At 33.9% G+C, this 20,614-nt stretch overlaps 1 protein-coding gene and 1 long non-coding RNA gene across 2 annotated transcripts; one reads left to right on the top strand and one right to left on the bottom strand.

The window, feature by feature from the left end:
• Positions 1 to 2,320: 2,320 nt before the first annotated feature.
• LOC114302237 (uncharacterized) lies at positions 2,321 to 5,600 on the top strand. The gene is made up of 4 exons (XR_003643351.2): positions 2,321 to 2,623; positions 2,716 to 2,795; positions 3,314 to 5,374; positions 5,465 to 5,600. It is a non-coding gene; the product is annotated as an uncharacterized LOC114302237 (long non-coding RNA).
• Positions 5,601 to 10,615: 5,015 nt separating this feature from the next.
• CPL3 (C-terminal domain phosphatase-like 3) lies at positions 10,616 to 18,086 on the bottom strand. The gene is made up of 12 exons (XM_082893077.1): positions 16,918 to 18,086; positions 16,653 to 16,785; positions 16,494 to 16,549; positions 16,353 to 16,413; positions 14,854 to 16,272; positions 13,600 to 14,211; positions 13,345 to 13,491; positions 12,993 to 13,261; positions 12,792 to 12,903; positions 12,443 to 12,700; positions 11,407 to 11,453; positions 10,616 to 11,296 (listed from the first exon to the last, which is right to left on the bottom strand). The coding sequence occupies exons 1-12, from the start codon at positions 17,697 to 17,699 to the stop codon at positions 11,233 to 11,235; spliced, it is 3,960 nt and encodes a 1,319-aa protein (XP_082749203.1). The 5' UTR covers positions 17,700 to 18,086; the 3' UTR covers positions 10,616 to 11,232.
• Positions 18,087 to 20,614: the final 2,528 nt, after the last annotated feature.

Here is a 20,614-nt window from a genome sequence, read left to right as displayed (position 1 = left end):
ATTTTCATGTGAGTATTTTTTTCCTCTATATGATTTTTTTTCAATGTATTTTTTTTTCAACTAAATTGATAATAAAGATATATTTGTTTAGCTATCTTTGTTTTGGAGTTGATTTCAAGTTTTTTATTTTTATTTTTGGGTGGATGTTTGTGTATTTTTTATATGTCTGTAGGACTTTTATTTTGTTTTTTTATTGTTTATGTCATTGTTATTATTTCTTTTGATATATGTAAATTTATGATACAGTTATGAGTTTTTCACAAAACAGGGCGCCTTACGCTGTTCTTTATAATTTGGATTTTTTTTTTATTTCTTAAACAAAAATTTCAATTTTTTTATTTGTAAGAAATTAAAAACGTTTAGTTGACGTCAATAAATAAAATTTTAAATAATGAACATTGTTTCATAATCTATGAATTTAAAAAAAAAAAATTTATCACCCATATATGGAATAAGAAAACCTTAAAAAAATTAATTTTTGATTATTTATTCATACCTGTGCATAGTACGGTTAATTTTGCTAGACTGGAGTTGCATAGTGGTTAGTGGAGTTGGTGAGCATGGAAACAATAAGGATGATGATGAGTTCAGCCAAAGTAATGTTTGGGCGAGTTTTAAAAGTGTGAATATTGCTTAAAAAAAGTAGATAGTTTGAGTGATGAATTGATTTAGAAAACTAATATGTGGTTGAGACTAATAAGTTTACTATAAAAAATTGAATATGGATCATATATTATTTTTTTTTATATATAATTTTGGGTACTTTTATATAACTATCCGAAATTATTGTAATCACATGTATTTATCACATATTACTTATCATCTGATGTATTATTGTAATGAGTTTCATTATTAATGTAGTGGTAAGACATCACATGACAAATAAAAATATGTTTTGTTATTATTCTTATTGATAATATATTTCTTTATTTATTTTTTATAATGTTCAAAAAACAATTTATGTTCATTATTAGTTTTTGTAGATGAGAAGTCAAAAATAAATTTTAATCAAATTTAAGTTACATCTAATTTGAGATTTAAAAAGAAAGTTCAAAATAAATTATATAATATTAAAATATAAATTTTTAAAAGGACAAATTGATATTAAGCTCAAATCTAATATCACAAGTTAATCCTAATTAATTTTTACATAAATCTTATAATAAAAGACAAATTATAATTTTGATGTTAGACAAATTTTTAGACTTTACAAAACATTAAAAAAATTAATATATTGGCAAATGTAATTTACTACTATCATATAATAAGTTAAAAATGTGAAACTCATAAGACGAAATGTATTTATATTTTATCATAAATATATTTTTTGTGATTTATTTTTTAATTTTTACCAATTAAATTATGGCATATATTTGTTATTAAGAACTTAGAGTACAAAATTAATGACATAAGAATAAAAAAAAATTCTCTTATATGTTACTGTGATAAAAATGAATAAAATTTAATGGATTCTAAATCATTTTTGCTACATATTCTAGATAAATTTTATAAAATATTATTTAATTTTAAAAATTAATTTTTGATTATTTATTTATACCCGTGCATAGCATGTGTAATTATATGCTAGTAAGCTAAAAAATTAATAAGACAAAATATTATATCCAAACCATAATCATTTTACTTTTTCTCTCACAAAAGTTAAAAAAGCCAAAAAGTCCATATCAAACGAGGCTTTTTAGCCTTAGGCTGAAATAGCTAAAAAACCAACTTACTTCCCAAACGAAGACTATGTGTTTTTTGTTCACGCAAAAAGTATGACAATCATATGTATAAATTAGCTCTATTTATTAGTTTCGTTTGGGAATAATTTTTTTTTTTTTTGAATATGATGGTTGTGAGAAAATAAGCGAAATGATTATGGTTTGAATGTGACATTTTGTCCTATTGACTTATTTAGCCTATTTTATATTTTTGTACTTATTTAGGTAAAAGAAATTATAGCCAAACGACGATATAGTAACACACTCATCTTTGGGTTGTTTTGGAAAGTTAGTTAAATATTAACTTTTTGGTTTCTTTTGATTTTTTTTTAAAAATGTGTAAAAAAGTAGAGAGGCCATATAATTCAAAATAAATTAAAAGCCAATTTTTAACCAAAATTCCAAATTAGGGCTTTATATCGATTTTATATACTTAGGGAAATAAGTCTGAGTAAGGAATCTGTAAAATCCGTAATCCGATTCGGTCCAGTCTAATCTAGTAGGTTTGGATTTGTTTTTTGAATCCATGATTCAGTTCTGGATTGAAAATTTAAAAATTCGTAAACCACGGATTGGTTCCGGATTGAAGCCCACGGTTTCAGATTGGAACCGATTTGGACCGTATAGAAATAGTCTATATTTATACTATATATGCTCCCACATAATATCATTTCTTCTTTCTTATAAAAGCTAAACTCCAACCTAATTCACGCCACTCACTCACTGTCTCTCACTTTCATCTCTCTCTCTCTCTCTCTCTCATCTCTCTCTCATCTCAGATTGAGTTCTCTCTTGGTACTGTCTCTTACACGCATCCATCTCAGATCAGATCGGTGAGCTCTCTCTCTCTCTCAGTGTTCTCAAACACAGTCAGCTCAAATCATCCATCTTAAATTAGATCGGTAATTGTAGCTGCTTATCTTTCTCTCTTGATGAGCTCTCTCTCTCTCTCTCTCTCGTGACACTGTTTTTAATCTTTTGTTCTCAAACGCAGTCAACTCAGATCATCCATCTCATCTCAGATCATCCATTTTCAGATTAGATCGGTAACTGTAGCTGCTTGTCTCTCTCTCGGTGAGCTCTCTCTCTCTCTAACACTCTGTTAATTTTTTGTGGATTTCATGCCAAATCAGTAGATTTAATCTCAAATTGATTGTTCGTCTCATCTACAATGGATTCAGCAAATGTATGTAAAAAACCATTTTTGTGATTTCTGTTCTCTAATAATATTAATCCTATTTCTTGTGATCGGTGGATTTAATCTTTCTGTTTCTGAAATGGGTATGGGTGTGTAAGTAAGAGTTTTTATTTTTATGTTTTTTTTTCTTTTGTTTTTATCTTAAATGGGTGTGTGTATATTTTTTTTTTTTTTCTGAAACAGTGATTTTTGTATATAAGGAGAGAAACAGTGTATCTTAAATGGGTGTATTTATATTATATGATTTCTGTTTTTATATTTTTCTTTGGTTTCTGGTATGATTTCTATGGGATGAAGAGAAACAGTGCATGTTTTTTCTTTTTCTGGTATGATTTTTGTTCTCTAATAATATGAATCCTATTTTTTTGATGTATTTCTTTTTCTTGTTTGATAGATGTCAAGTACTAGAGAGACAAATGATGTCATCGACCTCTCTCAGTCTCAGTTTAAGCCAAAACATGATCTTCAGCCTGAAACTCCTTCTGGTTCAAATGTATGCCCCTCTCCTTCTAAGCCAAAAGCTCAACAATATTCTGAAGTTTGGGAGCATTTTACCAAAAAATTTTAAAGAAGGGAGTAAGACTGTTGCATGTGTTAAATGTAACTATTGTAAAGTTTCTTATGCTTGGATTAGTGCAAATGGAACTAGTACTTTGAGAAAACATATTGGAAACTGTTCTAAGTCCCCTCACAATAAAGAAAATAAAAAATGAAAGACTTTGGCATTTCAATCTGTAACAGGTGGTGGAAAAACTCTTAGTGTTTGGAAAATTGATCAACAAGCATGTAGGGATTCACTTATTAAAATGGTAATCACTAATGAGTTGTCATTTAGGTTTGTAGAGCGTGAAGGATTCCGTCAATTTTGTAGTGTGATGCAACCTAATTTCAAAAAGTTTTCACACTTTACAGTGGCAGGGGATATTATGGATTTATACTGTAGTGAGAAGAAAAAATTGAAAAATTTGTTAAAGAAATCAAACTATAGACTTTGTCTCACTATGGATTCGTGGACATCTTTACAAAATGTTTCATACATGTGCCTAACAACCCACTTTATTGATAAAAACTGGAATTTACTAAAAAGAATTCTCAACTTTAGTGTGATTTCTAATCACAAAGGGGAGGCAATTAGTAAGGCAGTGGAATAATGTTTTGTTGATTGGGGTATAGAGAAGATTGGTACAATCACTGTGGATAATGCAAATGCAAATGATGTAGCTATTGCATATGTGAAAAATGAAGTTTTCTAAAAACAGTGACTCTTTGATTTTAAGGGGCGTGTGCTTGCATATGAGGTATTGTGCCCATATAATTAATTTAATTGTGAAGGATGGGTTAAGTGAAATAAAAGATTCAATAACTCGAATTCGTAATGCGGTGAAGTATGTAAGGAGTTCTCCACAACGAAAGCAATTTTTCAGGACATGTGCTGATACAAATAGGGTAACATGTAAAAGCTTGTTATGTCTAGATGTTCAAACTAGGTGGAACTCCACATATCTAGTGCTAGATATTGCAAAAATTTTTTAAAAAGTATTTGAGAGATTAGAGGATGAGGACCCACATTTCAAACCAAAACTTAATCATGGACCTCCTACCACTCAAGATTGGGAAGATACTCGTGTTTTTACACAATTTTTGCACAAGTTTTATGATGCAATTGTTCACTTGTCTGGTTTTTTGTATGTCACTTCCAACTTGTACTTCATTGAAGTTTGTGCTACAGAAAGTGCCTTAACTGAATGGGGAAAGAGTTTAGATCCTTCTTTAAAACCCATAGCAATAAAAATGAAGACTAAATTTGACAAGTATTGGGGAAAAATTGAAAAAATAAATATGATGTTACTGATTGTTGTTGTGTTAGATCCTCGTTATAAGTTGAAGTATGTGAGGTTTTGTTATTTTGAAGTTTATCAACCTATCATGGTGAGTTAGCTCACTCAAAAAGTGAGAGAGACTTTGAATAACATTTTTCATGAGTATAAACAGTTTGAGACAGTTGCTTCATCTTCTAAGGAAATGGTTCATGAGGTAAACATTGTTGATCAAGTAAACATTGGTGCAAGTGAGCACCAAGTGTCTCTTATGACAAAATTGCAAAAACTTTTGGAGGAAGAAGAAGGTGATGGAAGGAAGTCAGAGGCAGATAGGTATTTGAAAGAATCTTGTGAAAAGGAAGTTGCAAACTTTGACCTCTTAAGTCCGTGGAAGACAAATTCTTTAAGATATAAAGTTCTTTCTCAAGTTGCAAGGGATATTTTGGCCATTCCCGTCTCTACTGTTGCTTTTGAGTCTGCTTTCAACACATGAGGTCATATTCCTAACCAATTTCGCAGTTCTCTTACTCCAAAGCTTGTTGAAAGTTTAATTTGTACATAAGATTGGTTACGTGCTTCGCCATTGCCACTTGAGATGGAAAAAAACTTTGCAGATTTGGAGGATATAGAAAAAGGTAATGGAATTCTAATATTCAATTTATTATTTAAATTACATTCATGTGTTGTGCTATTTTTACTTTAAATTGAAATTAATTTTTTTGTAGCTCTAACCAATGTCAACATTGTTTCTGGAATGTGATTTGGCTTGCTGTAATGTGGAATTTGCTACTACTGCCGTTGCGCTGCTGCTACTGTGGTGCTGAATTTGTTTGTTGTTGTTATCTCTATTGTTGTCTACTGCTGCTGAATTTTGTTCTCGATGTTTGTTTAAACACCGATTTGTTTGTTGTTGTTATCACTGTTTGTTTGTTGTCTATTACTGCTGTTGCTGCTGCTTTTATTTGTTTTAAATGTTTTATATATATATTTTTTATTTAATTATGTGAATCTGTGGTCCTAAACCGATCCAATTCGTGTTTAAACGGATTGGTTCGGATTGGTTCCACGATTTTAACGGATTAGATTAGTTCTAATTTTTTAGGAACCGTAGATAACAGATTGGTCTTGATTTTACCTCAATCCGGACCATGCTCACCCTTATATTGAAATATGTGTAAATAGAATTAGAGATGGGTGTATTCCTAAAAGAAAATGCTATGAACCCCAAATAAATTATCAAATTTTCTACCAAACTTCTCACATGAGTGTGGGATCCACACAAGTTATGTGTGTATAGGTCCCACACTCATATGAGAGGTTTGGTAGAAAATTTAATAATTTATTTGGGTTCCCTAACAAAACTCATTCCTAAATATGGGTTTCTGTGAATCCCATATCTATGTGAGAGTTTAGGTAAAAAATTTAGTAAATTATTTGGGCTCTATACCATTTTCCTTCAAAAATTAAACATATCAAGTTAATGTCAAATTTGTTTGATAGAAATTTTTCACGGCTAATCCATTTATTACTCTAATCTCATTCTATCCAATATTATTATGACTTCCTCAAATAAATATAAAGAAATGCACATAATGTTTGTCCATTTCTTTTTCTTTTCTTTTTTTTTTATATTTGTTTTTTAAATATAGTTTTTTTTAAAGATTTTATAAGATAAATGACATACAATATTTTCATAGTAATTGGGGTTTCTTAATATTTTTACAGAGAAAATTCGACTCAGATAAATTTGTGCCTAACTTAGAGAAATTTCAACCTCAACACATAGAAATTTCAATTTTTCACAAAAAAATTTTGAAATTTCTCTGGTATGATCACTGAAAAATTTCATCGAGAAATTTTAACTAATAAAAAAACCATCTTGAATCTCTTCTACTACACAAAGTTGGAGATGAATGTTTTACTAATTTTTCATTAATAGAAATCTTTGTTACTTAAAGAAGACCAATTGTGTTAATCATGATATCTATACCATGTTTAAATTAACACATTTATGAATAGATTGATTGTCATGATGCCTAACACGATTTATTAAATATGTCATTGTGAAAAATGTCACATGATTCAGGTTCACCTAGACCAAACTTATATTTAGGAATAATTCATGAAAATAGAATAAATTATACTTTCACCTATATAGTATCGGCCTTTTTTCACTTTAGTCCTTGTTGAAAATATATGTATATATATATACATATTTTACTTGGATCCCTAACCAAGTTTCTCCTAATACCCTAAACCTTTAGTTCATTCTCACATTCTCTCTCATTTTCTATGCACCTCTTTACCCTGAGTCCGGATTCTCGGCCGCCCTCCCCAGCGGCCGTTCCAGCAGCCCCCCAAAACGACGTCGTTTTGGGGGTTTTTTTGATTTCTTTTTTTTCTTTCTTCTTCCTTGTTCGAAAACAGAACCAGAGGGAGGGGAGGGGAGGGGAGGGAGAGAGAGAGGGGGAGAGGAGGGGAAGAAGAGAGAGAGAAAGGGCGAAGAAGAGGGAGCCGCCGGTGGACCGGACTGGAGGGGGCCATAATCACCGGGGGAGGAGGAGGAGGAGGAGGAGGAGGAGGAGGAGGCGAAGGCGACGGCGGATCGGGAGACGATCGGACGGCTGGCGAGCTCGACGACCTGCGACGGCGAATCCGGACCCCAAAATCCGGCGAGCTCCCCTCCCCTCCCCTCTGCTCTGGTTTTGCGAAGAAGGAAAAAAAAAAAAAAGAAGAGAAAAAAAAAAAAAAACGAAAAAACTCCCAAAACGACGTCGTTTTGCGGGGCTGCTGAGAACGGCCGCCCAGAAGGGCGGCCGAGGATCCGGATTCCTTTACCCTACTCCCACAACTGACCATCACATTCTTTCACTTCATTTTCGCAATTGACCATTACTCCCCTTTTATTCCACTCCCATTATTTTATCTTCTCATTTACAAAAATAATCTCTTAACTAATAACTCTCTATCGTAGACCACCTTCGTTTGCTACTCATTAGGGCCTACCTATTTCTATCCATATTTCTTTACCCTTTATGCCCTTTACCATATCGGGATGACAAAATTACCCGACCCGATTATATTTGTCCTAATCCGATTTTAATAAAAAAAAGATTTAGGAATTCATTGATAAAGTAGGATAAAGTGTATGGGTATATAGGTCAAAACTATTAAGATTAAGATAAAATATGAAGTCATATCATTACAATAGTTGAGTTCAAAGTGAAGAATTCGCACACTAAACTCGAAAAAATCCGACCTGTTGCCATCTTTTCATTTAACGTCCCTTCCTTCCATTCATTCTACCTATTCATGGTCCACACCCTTACCCTCCTATTTCTTTTTCCTTCATTGCCCTCCACTATAAACCACCACCACTGCCTTATGACCCAATCCTTTTTTTTGGTAAGTGAATTATGACCCGATCCCCGTTCCTCTCCATCTTCGCCGTCGTCTCATTGTCTCCAGTTTTTGATTTGTAACTTCTTTGTTCCTTTGATAGTGTATGCTTACTGTAATTTTTCACTTTTGCACATATGAAGTAAGTTTATGAGATTTGGGAGGTTAGAGTATGGGTTTTGGGGTAAAGACGGTTATGAGATTAACTTTGAGTTTGGGATTGGATTTAGGGACCAAATAAAAAATTAATTAATTTTTTAAGAACTAAAGTGAGAAAATTTTTGGGGACCAAAATGAAAATCAATTTGTTAAGGGACTAAATCGACAAAACTTAATTTTTGCAAACCAAAATGGGAAGCTTCTAAATCCACACCAAAAATATGTTTAGAAACCTCATGAATACCCGATTCATAAATTTAAAATTTGTTATTTTTCTTTAAACATCTCAATTAATTCCAACCTTAACCTCACGTATAATCTGCCATCTTTAGTATCCACTCAATCCCTTCTTTTCCTTCCTCCCTACTCCATTTTTCTTTCATTTAAAACCCTAACCTTGAACCCCACCATAGGCACCACCCCTACCATCTTCAATAGTCATCCTACTCCCTCATCTTCCTTCTTGACACCATATTTCACTTCTTTTTCTGATGCCCCCAACCCTCTTCACATTTGATTTTCATTGCCCCTTGCCTTTCCTTTGTTTGAAATCCTAACCTTAAACCTTTCCCCAGCCACCACTACCACCACCTCTAATAACCATTCTCGTCTTGGCCACCTATCACTCATTTTCCTTTTTTTTAAACCCTTAACACTAATGTTGTATTTGGTTTAAAGATTTGAGAATAGATTTAAAAAGAGAAAGGAAAAAAAGTGTGCAAAATTATATGAAATGTAAGTATATTTTATTTACATTTTATCACATTTTTCTCTTTCTCTTTTCAAATCGCCCAACCAAACACAGCGTAAATCTAAACCCCATCCCAATCATCACCAACCATCAACAGCTCTAGCCACACGCATAAATAAAGAGAGAGAGAGAGAGAGAGAGAGAGAGAGAGAGAGAGAGTTTTGGCAGTACAGAGAAGAAAACACCACGAAAATGGAGAGAAAAAGTTACAAGCCAAAGGAGAAGGGTAAGATTGTGGGGGTAGCAATCAAAAGTGATGAATGGTATAAAAATAAATAGGTATTGACGAGAACGTTAGAAAATGACAGAGATCGTTTAAAATTTGTTTATTTGGTATTTTTTTTAAATTTTTTATAAAAAGATGCACAAAAAATAAAAAAATGATATAATCCAAATAAATACACTTTTCTAGATCATCTCTAAACAATCCCTTAGAATGGCAAGTAGAAGTGGGAAGGAAAGTTGAGAAATGGCGTGGCATGAAGAGCTAGGTATAACTGAAAAAAAATGCTAGGTAATTGACAAAAGTAGTGGCAGAGGTGGTCAAAACTAAAGTTAAAAATGACTTTGGACTTCAGATTTTGCCCGTTTTGACAATTTGACTTGTGAGTATAATGATTTTAAAAAAAAATTATATAAACCAAATGTCTAACAATACTTTTGAAATGGATTTAAAAGCACCCAATAAAGTGAAAATTTTAATTTTTTGAAATTCTAGAACTACCTTTTAACCGTCACAAGAGCTGGTAATTGAATTAAAGTGTAAAACGATAAAAAAATAAAATAAATTAGAGACTAAAATAGAAAAATGACAATGACCTAGACCTCTTTTTTTTTGGAACAAAAATGACCTGTACTTTAGGAGTGAAAGATTTACCCTTTCATGAGTGACAATATCAGTACAAATACCTGGATTGAAAGCGATGGCTACAACCTAACCATGCAGGGTCAAAGTAAGGCCTAAAACCAAATACAGCCCAGCCCAAGGTTACTTCTTAACTATAGCGATTATGAGAAGGTTATATCTAATTCCGTGCTTGATATATAATCTCATCGCTTAAAACAAAAGGTAAGAGCCCCAGGTTATTTTCCTGGACAACAAAAATCAAAGTCTCATTGGATTGTTTTGAAAAATTGATTAAAAATTGACTTTTTAATTTTTTTGATTTTATTTTAAAAAATGTATAAAAAAATAAAAAATAATGTGACTCAAAAATTAAAGTTGACTTTTTAATTTATTTTCTTTTATGTTTTTTAACCATCTTCCCATCCGGCATTAAAATTATAAAAATGAACCAATTTATTCAAATATCCAACTCATAATAAAATGTCTTGACTCTATTCAAATTTGTTTAAAATTAATTCAAATAAAAAACAAATCAAACTCATAAACATTTAAAACTTGTTAAGTTATTAATTCGTAATTAAATAACTTACTGTTTGAAGCATATCATTTATAGTCTTACCAAATGATAAAACCCCAATTAATAGTTCACCAATTTCACAGATCTTACCCTTGGAGAGAGAGAGAGAGAGAGAGAGAGAGAGAGAGAGGAGAGGAGCGGAGGGGGGAAAGAGACTAAATCAAGTTTACAGAGTAAAAATGTCAGGTTCCAAAATACCTTGCATTAATTTACCATTTCAGCCTCCCACTTTCACTCTCCAGAATAGGTTTCCCTTGTATATTCAGTTTCACACGGTTTTAATCTTTTATTTAAAAAAATAATAATTAGAGACTTGCAAAATTCCACATTTTAAATTCATCAAAACTATACATTTTAAACTTCTCCATAGCGTTGGAAACCACTTGAAAATTCACTTGATCAGATAGGCAATTTCATAAGCCGAAGATACCTAAATCAACCCAGGTCACCAACCCTCCAGAGCCTCCACATGGTCATTTATAGCCTAATCCAGTACCGGAAAATGTTTTAGGGTTGTATAATTTTATATTTGCCTCAATCAACCAGTCAGATGGACTTCATTTTGGCAAATTGATGGTGAAATGGCCGCGGTTATAGAGGGCAATTAACGAAAAGTAAAAATTAGGAAATCGTTATTCTCACGCTTTAAGCCCTAGCATGACCTGGTGATGGTCCCTCCCCCAACTCCAATGGATGCTTCAAATTTTTTTCCCCTCTTATCAGGTCATAGTTTATCAGGTTGGGATCAATGGTGATTTGTTTATGGTTTAATGGCAAAATCATGCTCATTTGCTCTCCGATAAAGCAAAGCAGATGCTTCCACCCTGTAAATTTTTGTGTCAGAAAAATATAAATAATACCATGTTAAATTCAAACACAAAGCAATCACAAATACCGCTGTATCGAATTTAGAACTGGGGTCAGTAGTTCTCACCAGCCAGGATGTACAACAAATCTTCCTGTCGAAAGAGCCCAATTGACCTGTTTGAAACAACCCAAGTTAGCCCTTGCACTGAAAAACAGAGATAGCTTCTGTTGACGTGCAGGTGTTAGGCCCTGTTTGGTGTAGCCTCTACAGATATGGCTATAGCTGCATTTTTTATTTTTTATTTTGGTTGGGGGGAAATCTATGTCATATGTTTATTACAACTTCTACTTATGGCTTATGAGCCAGAAATAACTTTAATAATCTGAAAAAACTGATTATCTTAACGGGAGGGCTACTTTTATTTTTTGCTTTTGATTATCAACTTTCAACTTGAAGATAAGCAATATCAAACAGGCCCTTAAACAAGTGACTATGATTTGCAATATCTCAAGGTTGAATTCAAATCAGGTACACAAGCATTCAGAGAAATTTCCCATTATGTGGCTTACCAAACATGGATTTTTGTGCAACGAATAACCCACATTTGTGTAGACACAGTTAAATTATATTACACTACCTTTTTTACAAAACACACACACACAAGAAACAAAATCCACTGCAGAAGTTAAGTAGAGCGACTCAATTGCCTATGTCTAAAAACTTATAGCAGAAAACCACAAAAAAGATGGAGCCTTTAACCACCATGTGGATTTTATTAAGACATTCTCCCACATGCTACCTTTCTACTCTCTTTTTTTCCATCCCCATTCAACATATGACTCCTACATGATTAATCTTGAATGTCCCTAAGATTTTCTACATCCAAACGTAAAAGAAAAATAACCTTGGGGTGATCATTGGTTCAATGGTAAAATCTTGACCTAATAACCTTGAAGTTATGAGTTTAAGTCTCGGAGCAACCACTTTGTGCATTATGCCAAAAGTTAGTTGTGTATCCAATTTTTCTCCTACCAAACACACATTGTTGTGTACTAATTAGGCATTGTTTTTTATCTTTCTATAAATCAGATTGGTGAGAAAAAATAAATAAATAACACGAGTTGTGTTTTTTAGAAGGCAGAAAATGAATAACCAACAATACCTTGTCAGTCCCAAGTGAATTGGCAACTACATGGGTGACCTGTTCATCTATCTGGTTGGTGCACACAGCCCCAAACTGTTCAGCTGTCTGCCACAAGGGATGTAAGTGAGGATTGGCTTCACCAACTGGAAACACCCTACTGAAGACAATGCGGCAACCACCAAGAATCTTCTGTTGCTCGGAGGCTAGGATGTTTCTAACATCAACTTCATCTAAGGATCGATGTGAAAAGAAGTTTTGATGTATTCTCTCAATCACCTATTTTTTTGAGGCAACAAACAAGTAAACAGGGAGGTAAAAGACGAATGATTATTTATAAAATCTCATGGTAAGTGGGACATAATCTCACCGACAACGAGGATGCTAAAGTTCCTTCTTCTGGCCTCTCATCATGATCAATCTCAAGGAGAGAAGGACCTAAAAGTCCAAATTGTCGTCTACTGCAAGGAAAATAAATATACCTGCAAAACAGATGGTTGAAGATAAGAACATAGGAGCAAAACAGGCAGAAAGAAAATTGGATAATTTTAAAGATCAGAGGCATAATTACCTTTCTACAACTATCAAGTTTAGTTTGTTATGTGGCCAGACTCTAACAGAATCATCTATAATTACCACACCCGATTCCAAACCTAAAACCCCATCCAAATCCTTACTCTTAGGAACCCTCTCATCACCATCAAAAAGATCACTATCATCACCTCTAGAAATAACTCGTCCAGAAAACAAGACCCCTTTCGGATCAAGCAATTTTGCCATCTCAGTAGCGTATAGCTTGTTCCCCATTGTGTAAAGATGCAGTTCATAAAGCTTACTAGCCTGTAGTGCAAACACAGAATGCATTGTAAGCTTCACAAGCAACTGTGCATTAGCCCAAAGAATTTAACAAAAACTACAATTACCTTCTCCAAAAAATTCCAAATCCCAGGCCGCAATTTAGTCCACATTCCCATGTGTGGAAACCTAAAGAGATGCCTATATGGCTTTTCACGATCCTGTTCCTCTTTCTTCCTCAATATCTCATCATGCACTGGGTCCACTTCAGCAAACTGAAAGAACAGACAGAAATTCAAAATATATATAATGTTTTCAGAGTCTTTGCTATAAAGCAACAATTAGCAACAACAATCACATCATATACCAAGAAATCGCCATACCTTGGCTGAATTAAGAAGTGTATGATCCAGATCCAATACAAGACACAACTTACGTGCTGCAAACATTTTCTTCTGTTCTTCAATCCTCCTAGTCCTCTCTCTGTGGATAGCAGCTTTCTGCTGGTCATCAAATCCATCAAACAGATGCTCAACATCTCCCCAAGTGTTCTGTGGCTGAGAGGGGCCTACAGTAACTTCTTCAGTTGAAGAAACAGTCCCACTTTGCAGGTTGCCTGACTCTGGTACTACACCTTTAACATCCACTCTGTTCAAGTGAACTTGCACTGGCTGTGAAGAAGGAATCTGAGGAATAACGGGTGGAGCAATAGATGCTTGAGAAACAGACATAATATCAGCAATATTTTTCAGATTCTTCGTGAATTGACGAGTGATATCCGGTGGCATAATAGATTGAGAAAGCATGGACTTTTTATCTGATTGATCTTCTTGCTTCTGACAATTCAAGTTGCCTTTCATTTCCTGAGAAGTCGCTATAGTAGCAGCATTTGTTTTGGACTGATCAGGTCCCAAGCTCCCACCCTTTTGAAAGCTATTGCTATGTAGAACTCGTCGAGGGTCACGTGGTTTCATGCGGACTTTTCCTGATTCATCCTGCAAGTTTTGTAAATTATTGGACGTTATCAAAAACTTTGACCATAAAATTAACATTGAACAGAGAACAGAATGTCGCAAACAGGAAAGAAAGTTACATAATCTAAATTCAATGACTTAACATTTAATTTGACAAGCAATAAGGGCCTCTTATCCTACATAATTTCACCAGAAGCAGACAACAGAAATATTAGTTATAACTAACACAATATATGTCAGACAGCATCTTCAAACAAATACTCAAATTCACAATGAGAGATCAATTCAACATCAAATAATCAAACAAATTACAACATTTACAAGTTAAAAATGAAAAATAGAAATAACTGTTCAGACTTCAGACTAAATGACATTTGTGGTGCATATCTAAAATTCAAATTTCAGATCTCATAGGAATTATCAACTATTGCAGTCATAAGGCAACTTTATTCATCAAGAGTGGAGGCAAAAAAAGAGAAATTATGGAGTTGCAGCACAAGAGAGAAGGGAAAACAGAAAACAAGGTAAGCTTTCAATGACGATATTTTAAATGAAGAAGCACATTGTTTACACAAAATTAATTCCTTCTTTTTTTTATTTCCTTTTTTCTTTTTCTTTTTTTTCATTTTTTTTTTCCAGAAAGACCTCATATTAAATCCTCACCATTGAAGCTATCTGAGGAGGAGTCTGAAGTATTCCTGCTGATCTCTGTCCAAGCACCGAGGGTTTAGGAAGATTAACATTCATTGACGGAACTGCTCCTAGTATAGAATTTGTACTTGGCATATGTGTGGAACTTTTTACAGAATCAACAGACTTTTGTTGTTCCATCTTAATTATATTCATCCACATGGATGGATTCACTGCAATATCTTTCAAAAAAGATTGCAAGGAAGATGTAGTGCCAGTAGGTGTCCCTGACAAGTGCTCTTTTCCATTAATTGTTACGTTTGGCATAACAATGCCTGTACCAGAGCAAGTTACTGCATTTTCGAATTTCAATGGATCACCTCCTGTATTCTCCACCACCTGGCTTTTGCTGCTACTGAACTGGGGTCCAATGGTGCCTCTATCCTCTAACCAGCCACCACTTCCAGACACAGTTTGCACATCCCTGATGACCTCAGAATCAGTCATCCCATTCCTTGGCCTTTTCAGTGCAGGGCCATCCAAACTAGGCTCCTCAACAGGCTTTTGCTTTCTTGAGCTTGCTATTTCCCCAACAGCATCCACTTTAGGTTCATTCTTAATCAAAGGCAATGGACGTTGATTGAGATCCAAAGCACCTACATCAGGACTGGCAACCCGAAGTCTAGGATCTCTACTCTTCACTGAAGATTTTAATGCAGTATTAGGCCCCACATTCACAGGCCCAACATTCCTAATATTGATCGGTCCTTGCCCATTGGAAATGTCCACATGTGGTGCAGGATAAACAATTGGTTGTGCCAAAATTGGTGCATTTACAGTTTTGAAACTGCCTACAATGGGGGAACTAGAAACCTCCCCACCAGTATCACCATCTCCACCATCACATTCTTCAGAAGGGGTTGGGCTTGGAAGTTCATTCATAGGGAAAGAACTGCGACCAAATTTTTGTTGATATGTAGAAACAGCTTTGAGGGCATCGGTTTCATAAGGATGCATTACAACATCTTCCGTTTCACGAGCTGCCCGAGGTACAGGCCACTCTGGTTTAACAGGTCCACCTCCAACAGCCAGTGTGTTGCTTACTGACAAGAGCGATGGGGTTGCCCGTGTTGGGGATGGAAGACTGTCTGCATCATGATCTTTGTGAAGGTCAAGCAGGGGAAGTAACATCCCTCTAACTTTAGAACTACTTGGTCCTAATTTCAACGGTTCCATCAATGTATTGGCGTCATTGTGATGCAGAGATTCAAGAGACATGGATTCTAACACTCTCTTCATTGAATCAGTCGAATCATGAGTAGTATTATCAGATGAAGCATCAGAGTCTTTCTGATTCACCCTTTCAGTTAACTGTATCTTGTTTTCCTTATTGTTGCCTTTCAAAGATGGCAAAGCAGCAAGAGAATCCAAAGATGGGATCATGAACTCTATCTGTGACAACACATACCAATGTTAGTTTTAATAACTACAGGAAATTTTCCCTATGCAGATAAGTTTTGCAGAGAACAGACCTCTTTCATCTGCTCAGGAGAAAACATAGGAGGAGTTTGGCTTGTGACATGAGATAACAACCTGTAACCAAATTCAGATTAAACACGGGATAAAAGTCCAATCTATGGCAAATACTACAATGCAAAGACAATAACAGAAACCTTGATATAATTTCCTTATTTTGTTCCTTTTGATTTTGGTTCATGGAGCTGAACACCTGCAAGAAATTAAGTTTTAGCCTCTAGAATGGTTACAACACAACCAGCAATGTGATCCCATCAGGAAAGGGAAATGAACAGAAAAACAAGTGGATATCTTACAGAATTCAGAGTCTGTAATGCAGTAAATGAAAGTTGAACAAGATCATCTGTCACAGAAATAGAATTTTCCGAACCCACTTCCCACAAGCTGTCTAATGAGCATTGTAATTGGGAACAAACCAAACCAAATGACCTACAATAAACAATCAAAACAACATTAATCCTATATATAACCCATTATGACAGTTGTCAAAAAAAATTCAAATTGGACAGTTCCCATCAATCACTGCATTCCCAAAATTCACCCAGGAAGGAATCAACTTACTTATCCGCATCGCCCATTGTTACAGTCTCAAGTGCTTCGCGAATGGAGTTAACCCTCCTCCCCAACTCATTCTCTTCCACAACAGAATTCAATTTATTTGCATCCACGTCATCCACCACCATCAAACCCACATCTTCAATCCCCTGAACCTGAACAAGCTCTGAGTCCAAATCAATCTCACCTTCCTCCAATTCCCCTTCCTCCTTCTCACCTCCAGCAATATCCTCCATCTTAACATCCTCCATCTTAACATCCTCATCCTCATCACCACTCACATCAATTATTACTTTATCGTTCACTTCCTTGGACACCACCACCGAATTTAAACCACCATTATTGGACTTATTATTGTCTTCTTTGCCACTGATTGACGACGACGAAGAAGACGATCGCTTCAAGTTGGAGTTGGAGTTGTTGTTGTCTTCACTGGTTTTGTAATCCATCACCAAAACCTCATCGAGGGGTTTATTTTGTACCGCCTGTGCCCAGGCAAAATTGTAAAGGCCAGATGCATAATTCCTCGAAACCTGATACTTATACAGATCTCGCATCGTCCAAACCCTAGGCTTCTCGGCACTTTCAGAATTCCCAGAAACCTTACTAGTCTCTTGCTTAATAAAATCCTCTTCACTGATCTCTTCGACCGAAGCCGAATCAGATATTTCGCCTTCCTCCACATCTTCAACTGTTTGACATTCTTCTCTTCCCATTCTACCTACTAGGGTTTGTTCTCGATTGTTAAATTCTACAAATCGATCCAAATCAGGTACCACCACGAGCATATGTTATACAAAATCACTTATATATATAAACACACAACATTCATATATTCAGATCTTCTTCAACAAATTGACAAAAAGGTCAGAAATTTAAATTAGGGTTTTGTATAATTTTTTGCCCTAGATCTGAGAGTTTGTACGATAAGATTATTGAATGTTCGTATAGAATCACAGATCTTGATCCGGTTGTTGATGATCTTGTTTTTTTGTGCCGAAGACAGAGAGAGAGAGAGAGAGAGAGAGAGAGAGAGAGAGAGAGATCGAGAATTTGGAACCAGGAAAATTTGGGAGAGAGAGAGAGAGAGAGAGAAGAAATTGAAAGTGGAGACTGACGAGAAAGAAAGGGCAAAAAAAAGGGACGAAAAAAGGAGAGAGAGATCTCAAATAGAAGACTCAAAATCTAGTAGCATGGTGAGATTAAATCTGGGCCGTACATGTCAGCGATCCCGAATGAAGGTGGCTTCGTTATGCCAGCACGAATCCTAGTGGCGAGCGGTCGTCTTTCATGACCTCATATGACGTGGCTTTGTACCCGTGGTTTTTATTATTATTAAAACCTGTGGAAAATTTTTTTAAATAAATAATAGTAAGACAAGAAACCATTAAAAAAATTTCGAATTTAAGTCAAAATTAAAATAATTTTTATGAGAAATAAATATTAAAACTCATGTTTTTTTTTTTTCTATAATTTGTTCTTCTTTTTTATTTTTAAAATTATTCTGCAAATATACATCTCATACGACAAAATAAATCATGGAAATTTATAATTTGAAAAATATATAAAGGTCATAAAAATATATATATATATATATATATTCATAGAAAATATTTAAAAAAATACATAGAGTTCTATTTTCGACCACTATATAGATTTATAGGTTGTTTTGATATTAAATTCTATTTCATATCTTAATTTAATTCATTTTTATATTTAATTTTTTAATTATTTTATATCATATGCTATTTCAAATTATAAAAGGTAAATTACACCTACATTCCTGAAATTTAGGTTTAATGTATATCACCTATTTTCATTTGAAAAATTACACTAATTTTCCTGTCATTGTAATTATTTGGACAGAATGAAAATATTGAACTTATGCACTCTCTCTTTTCTTATTTTGCTTTATTTATTTTATTTTTTTCCTTTCCTTTACTTAGTTTTTTTTTAATGTGATTTTCTCTATTTTTCTAATAGGAGTTGTTGCTTTTTATATAAGCAGAGGAGTTTGTGAAATGAGACTATTAACTATAAGGGTAAAAATGTAATTTCTAAAACGCCAAGGGTGAAATATAATTAGACCAAATCTCTTCAGGTGTTACTGTAATTTACACAATTATAAAATATGTTTTTTCTACACTTTTGTATTATATATATATATATTTTTTTTTCTTGTAATGTTTTGTATCTATGTACCCATGTTTCCTAGATCACATGTTATTGGTTTAATTTTTTTCCATAAGAATAAAGATTTGAATTTTATATGGCTTTAGTGGTCTTGTTTTAGAATCAAATGTACATAAATAAAAAAAAAAATCAAAAATCAAAAGTTTGACTATTTAGTTGGACACCACACATGGCAATGGATTAGAAATATGCTGACATTGTCTAATAAATGCTGTCGAAAGTGAAATTTGTCTTATATTTTTAATTAAGTTTATTTTTGAGAATTATTTTTGAAACTATTTTTGAATTTTTTATATAAAATATCATAAAATTATTTTGTGCGGAAAAAAATCGATGAAAAATGACTTCCCAAAACTGTGACGGGAGGATGAAAAAGATCGAAGATAAATGTGTGTAAGGTTAGTACCTGTCAAGCTGCCACAACCAAGAAACCACTCCCAGATCTAAGTCAACAATTCTTTCGTGAATATTTCAGTTTAATTCTAAAAATTAAAAACCCATACATCAACTGATAGAGTGTAGGCCTTTATGTAGAACTCATATCTCAACTTGTGGAGTGTAAGCTATAAGAGTAATAAACTTGCCAAGCAAATATTCCTTACTTAGGATTTACTTACGAATCCTTTCCCAATTGAATTAAGTTCTATCCTTGAGGAACCTTCCTTATCTAACTTAAGTAATTCTCTATCTCATTGGGATTACTTACCTTAGCAATCTCATATTAAGTTTGACTCTTATTCTTATCTCGACGATTCATATCATGAAACCCAACACATTTGTGTGAGATTCCATCACATTAGCCGATTTGATAAATCCATTAGGTTTCACTAAAGTACATCCCACAATTTTTGCACAAAAACAAAATGATATGAACACACTTGAACTTTGTTTTTTTACCATAAACATGAAAAAAGAATTCTAAAAAAGCTAAAACACAATGAAAAAATTCCCAATTTAAGAAAAAGAAAACCAAGAGCCAATCAGATTAAAGAAAAATTTTATATGTATCTAAAATTTTACATGGTATAATAATAGATAAAATGTTAGGTACATATAGCATTGTGTGTCAAAATATGAAAACAATTACAAATGGTGAATCCAACGGAAGTGGGGACGCTGCTGCGCAGCAGCGTCTCCTGTGCGGCGATTTGGGCCCATTTTGATAATCCGAACCGTTCACATTTTAGAATACGTCAAGTAGAACATGCAGGCAAAAAATCAAGTTAATCGGATATCGTTTACCTATTCATCCACTCATATTTGTATTCATTTTAATTAAGTTAAAATACATTTACATTTATTTTTGTAGATACAAATGTGAGTGGATGAATAGGTAAACGATATCCGATTAACTTGATTTTTTGCAAGCATGTTCTACTTAACGTATTCTAAAATGTGAACAGTTCGGATTATCAAAATGGGCCTCGAAATGGGCCCAAATCGCCGCACAGCAGACGCTGCTACGCAGGCTGCGCAACAGCGTCCCCACTCCCGAATCTCGAACAAGCAA

Source organism: Camellia sinensis, chromosome 10 (assembly GCF_055761805.1).
Source record: "Camellia sinensis isolate YWXY chromosome 10, ASM5576180v1, whole genome shotgun sequence".
Taxonomy (NCBI): domain Eukaryota; kingdom Viridiplantae; phylum Streptophyta; class Magnoliopsida; order Ericales; family Theaceae; genus Camellia; species Camellia sinensis.
The sequence above is the reverse complement of the archived record's forward strand: the minus strand, read 5'-3'. Positions and strand labels throughout refer to the sequence as shown.

Coding starts and splice junctions, on each gene's coding strand:
- CPL3 (XM_082893077.1), bottom strand. CDS start 17,699: ATGCTCGTGGTGGTACCTGATTTGGATCGATTTGTAGAATTTAACAAT. Junction 16,550..16,652: donor CATTACAGACTCTGAATTCT/GTAAGATATCCA, acceptor AATTTCTTGCAG/GTGTTCAGCTCCATGAACCA. Junction 13,262..13,344: donor TTTGGAATTTTTTGGAGAAG/GTAATTGTAGTT, acceptor TTTGCACTACAG/GCTAGTAAGCTTTATGAACT.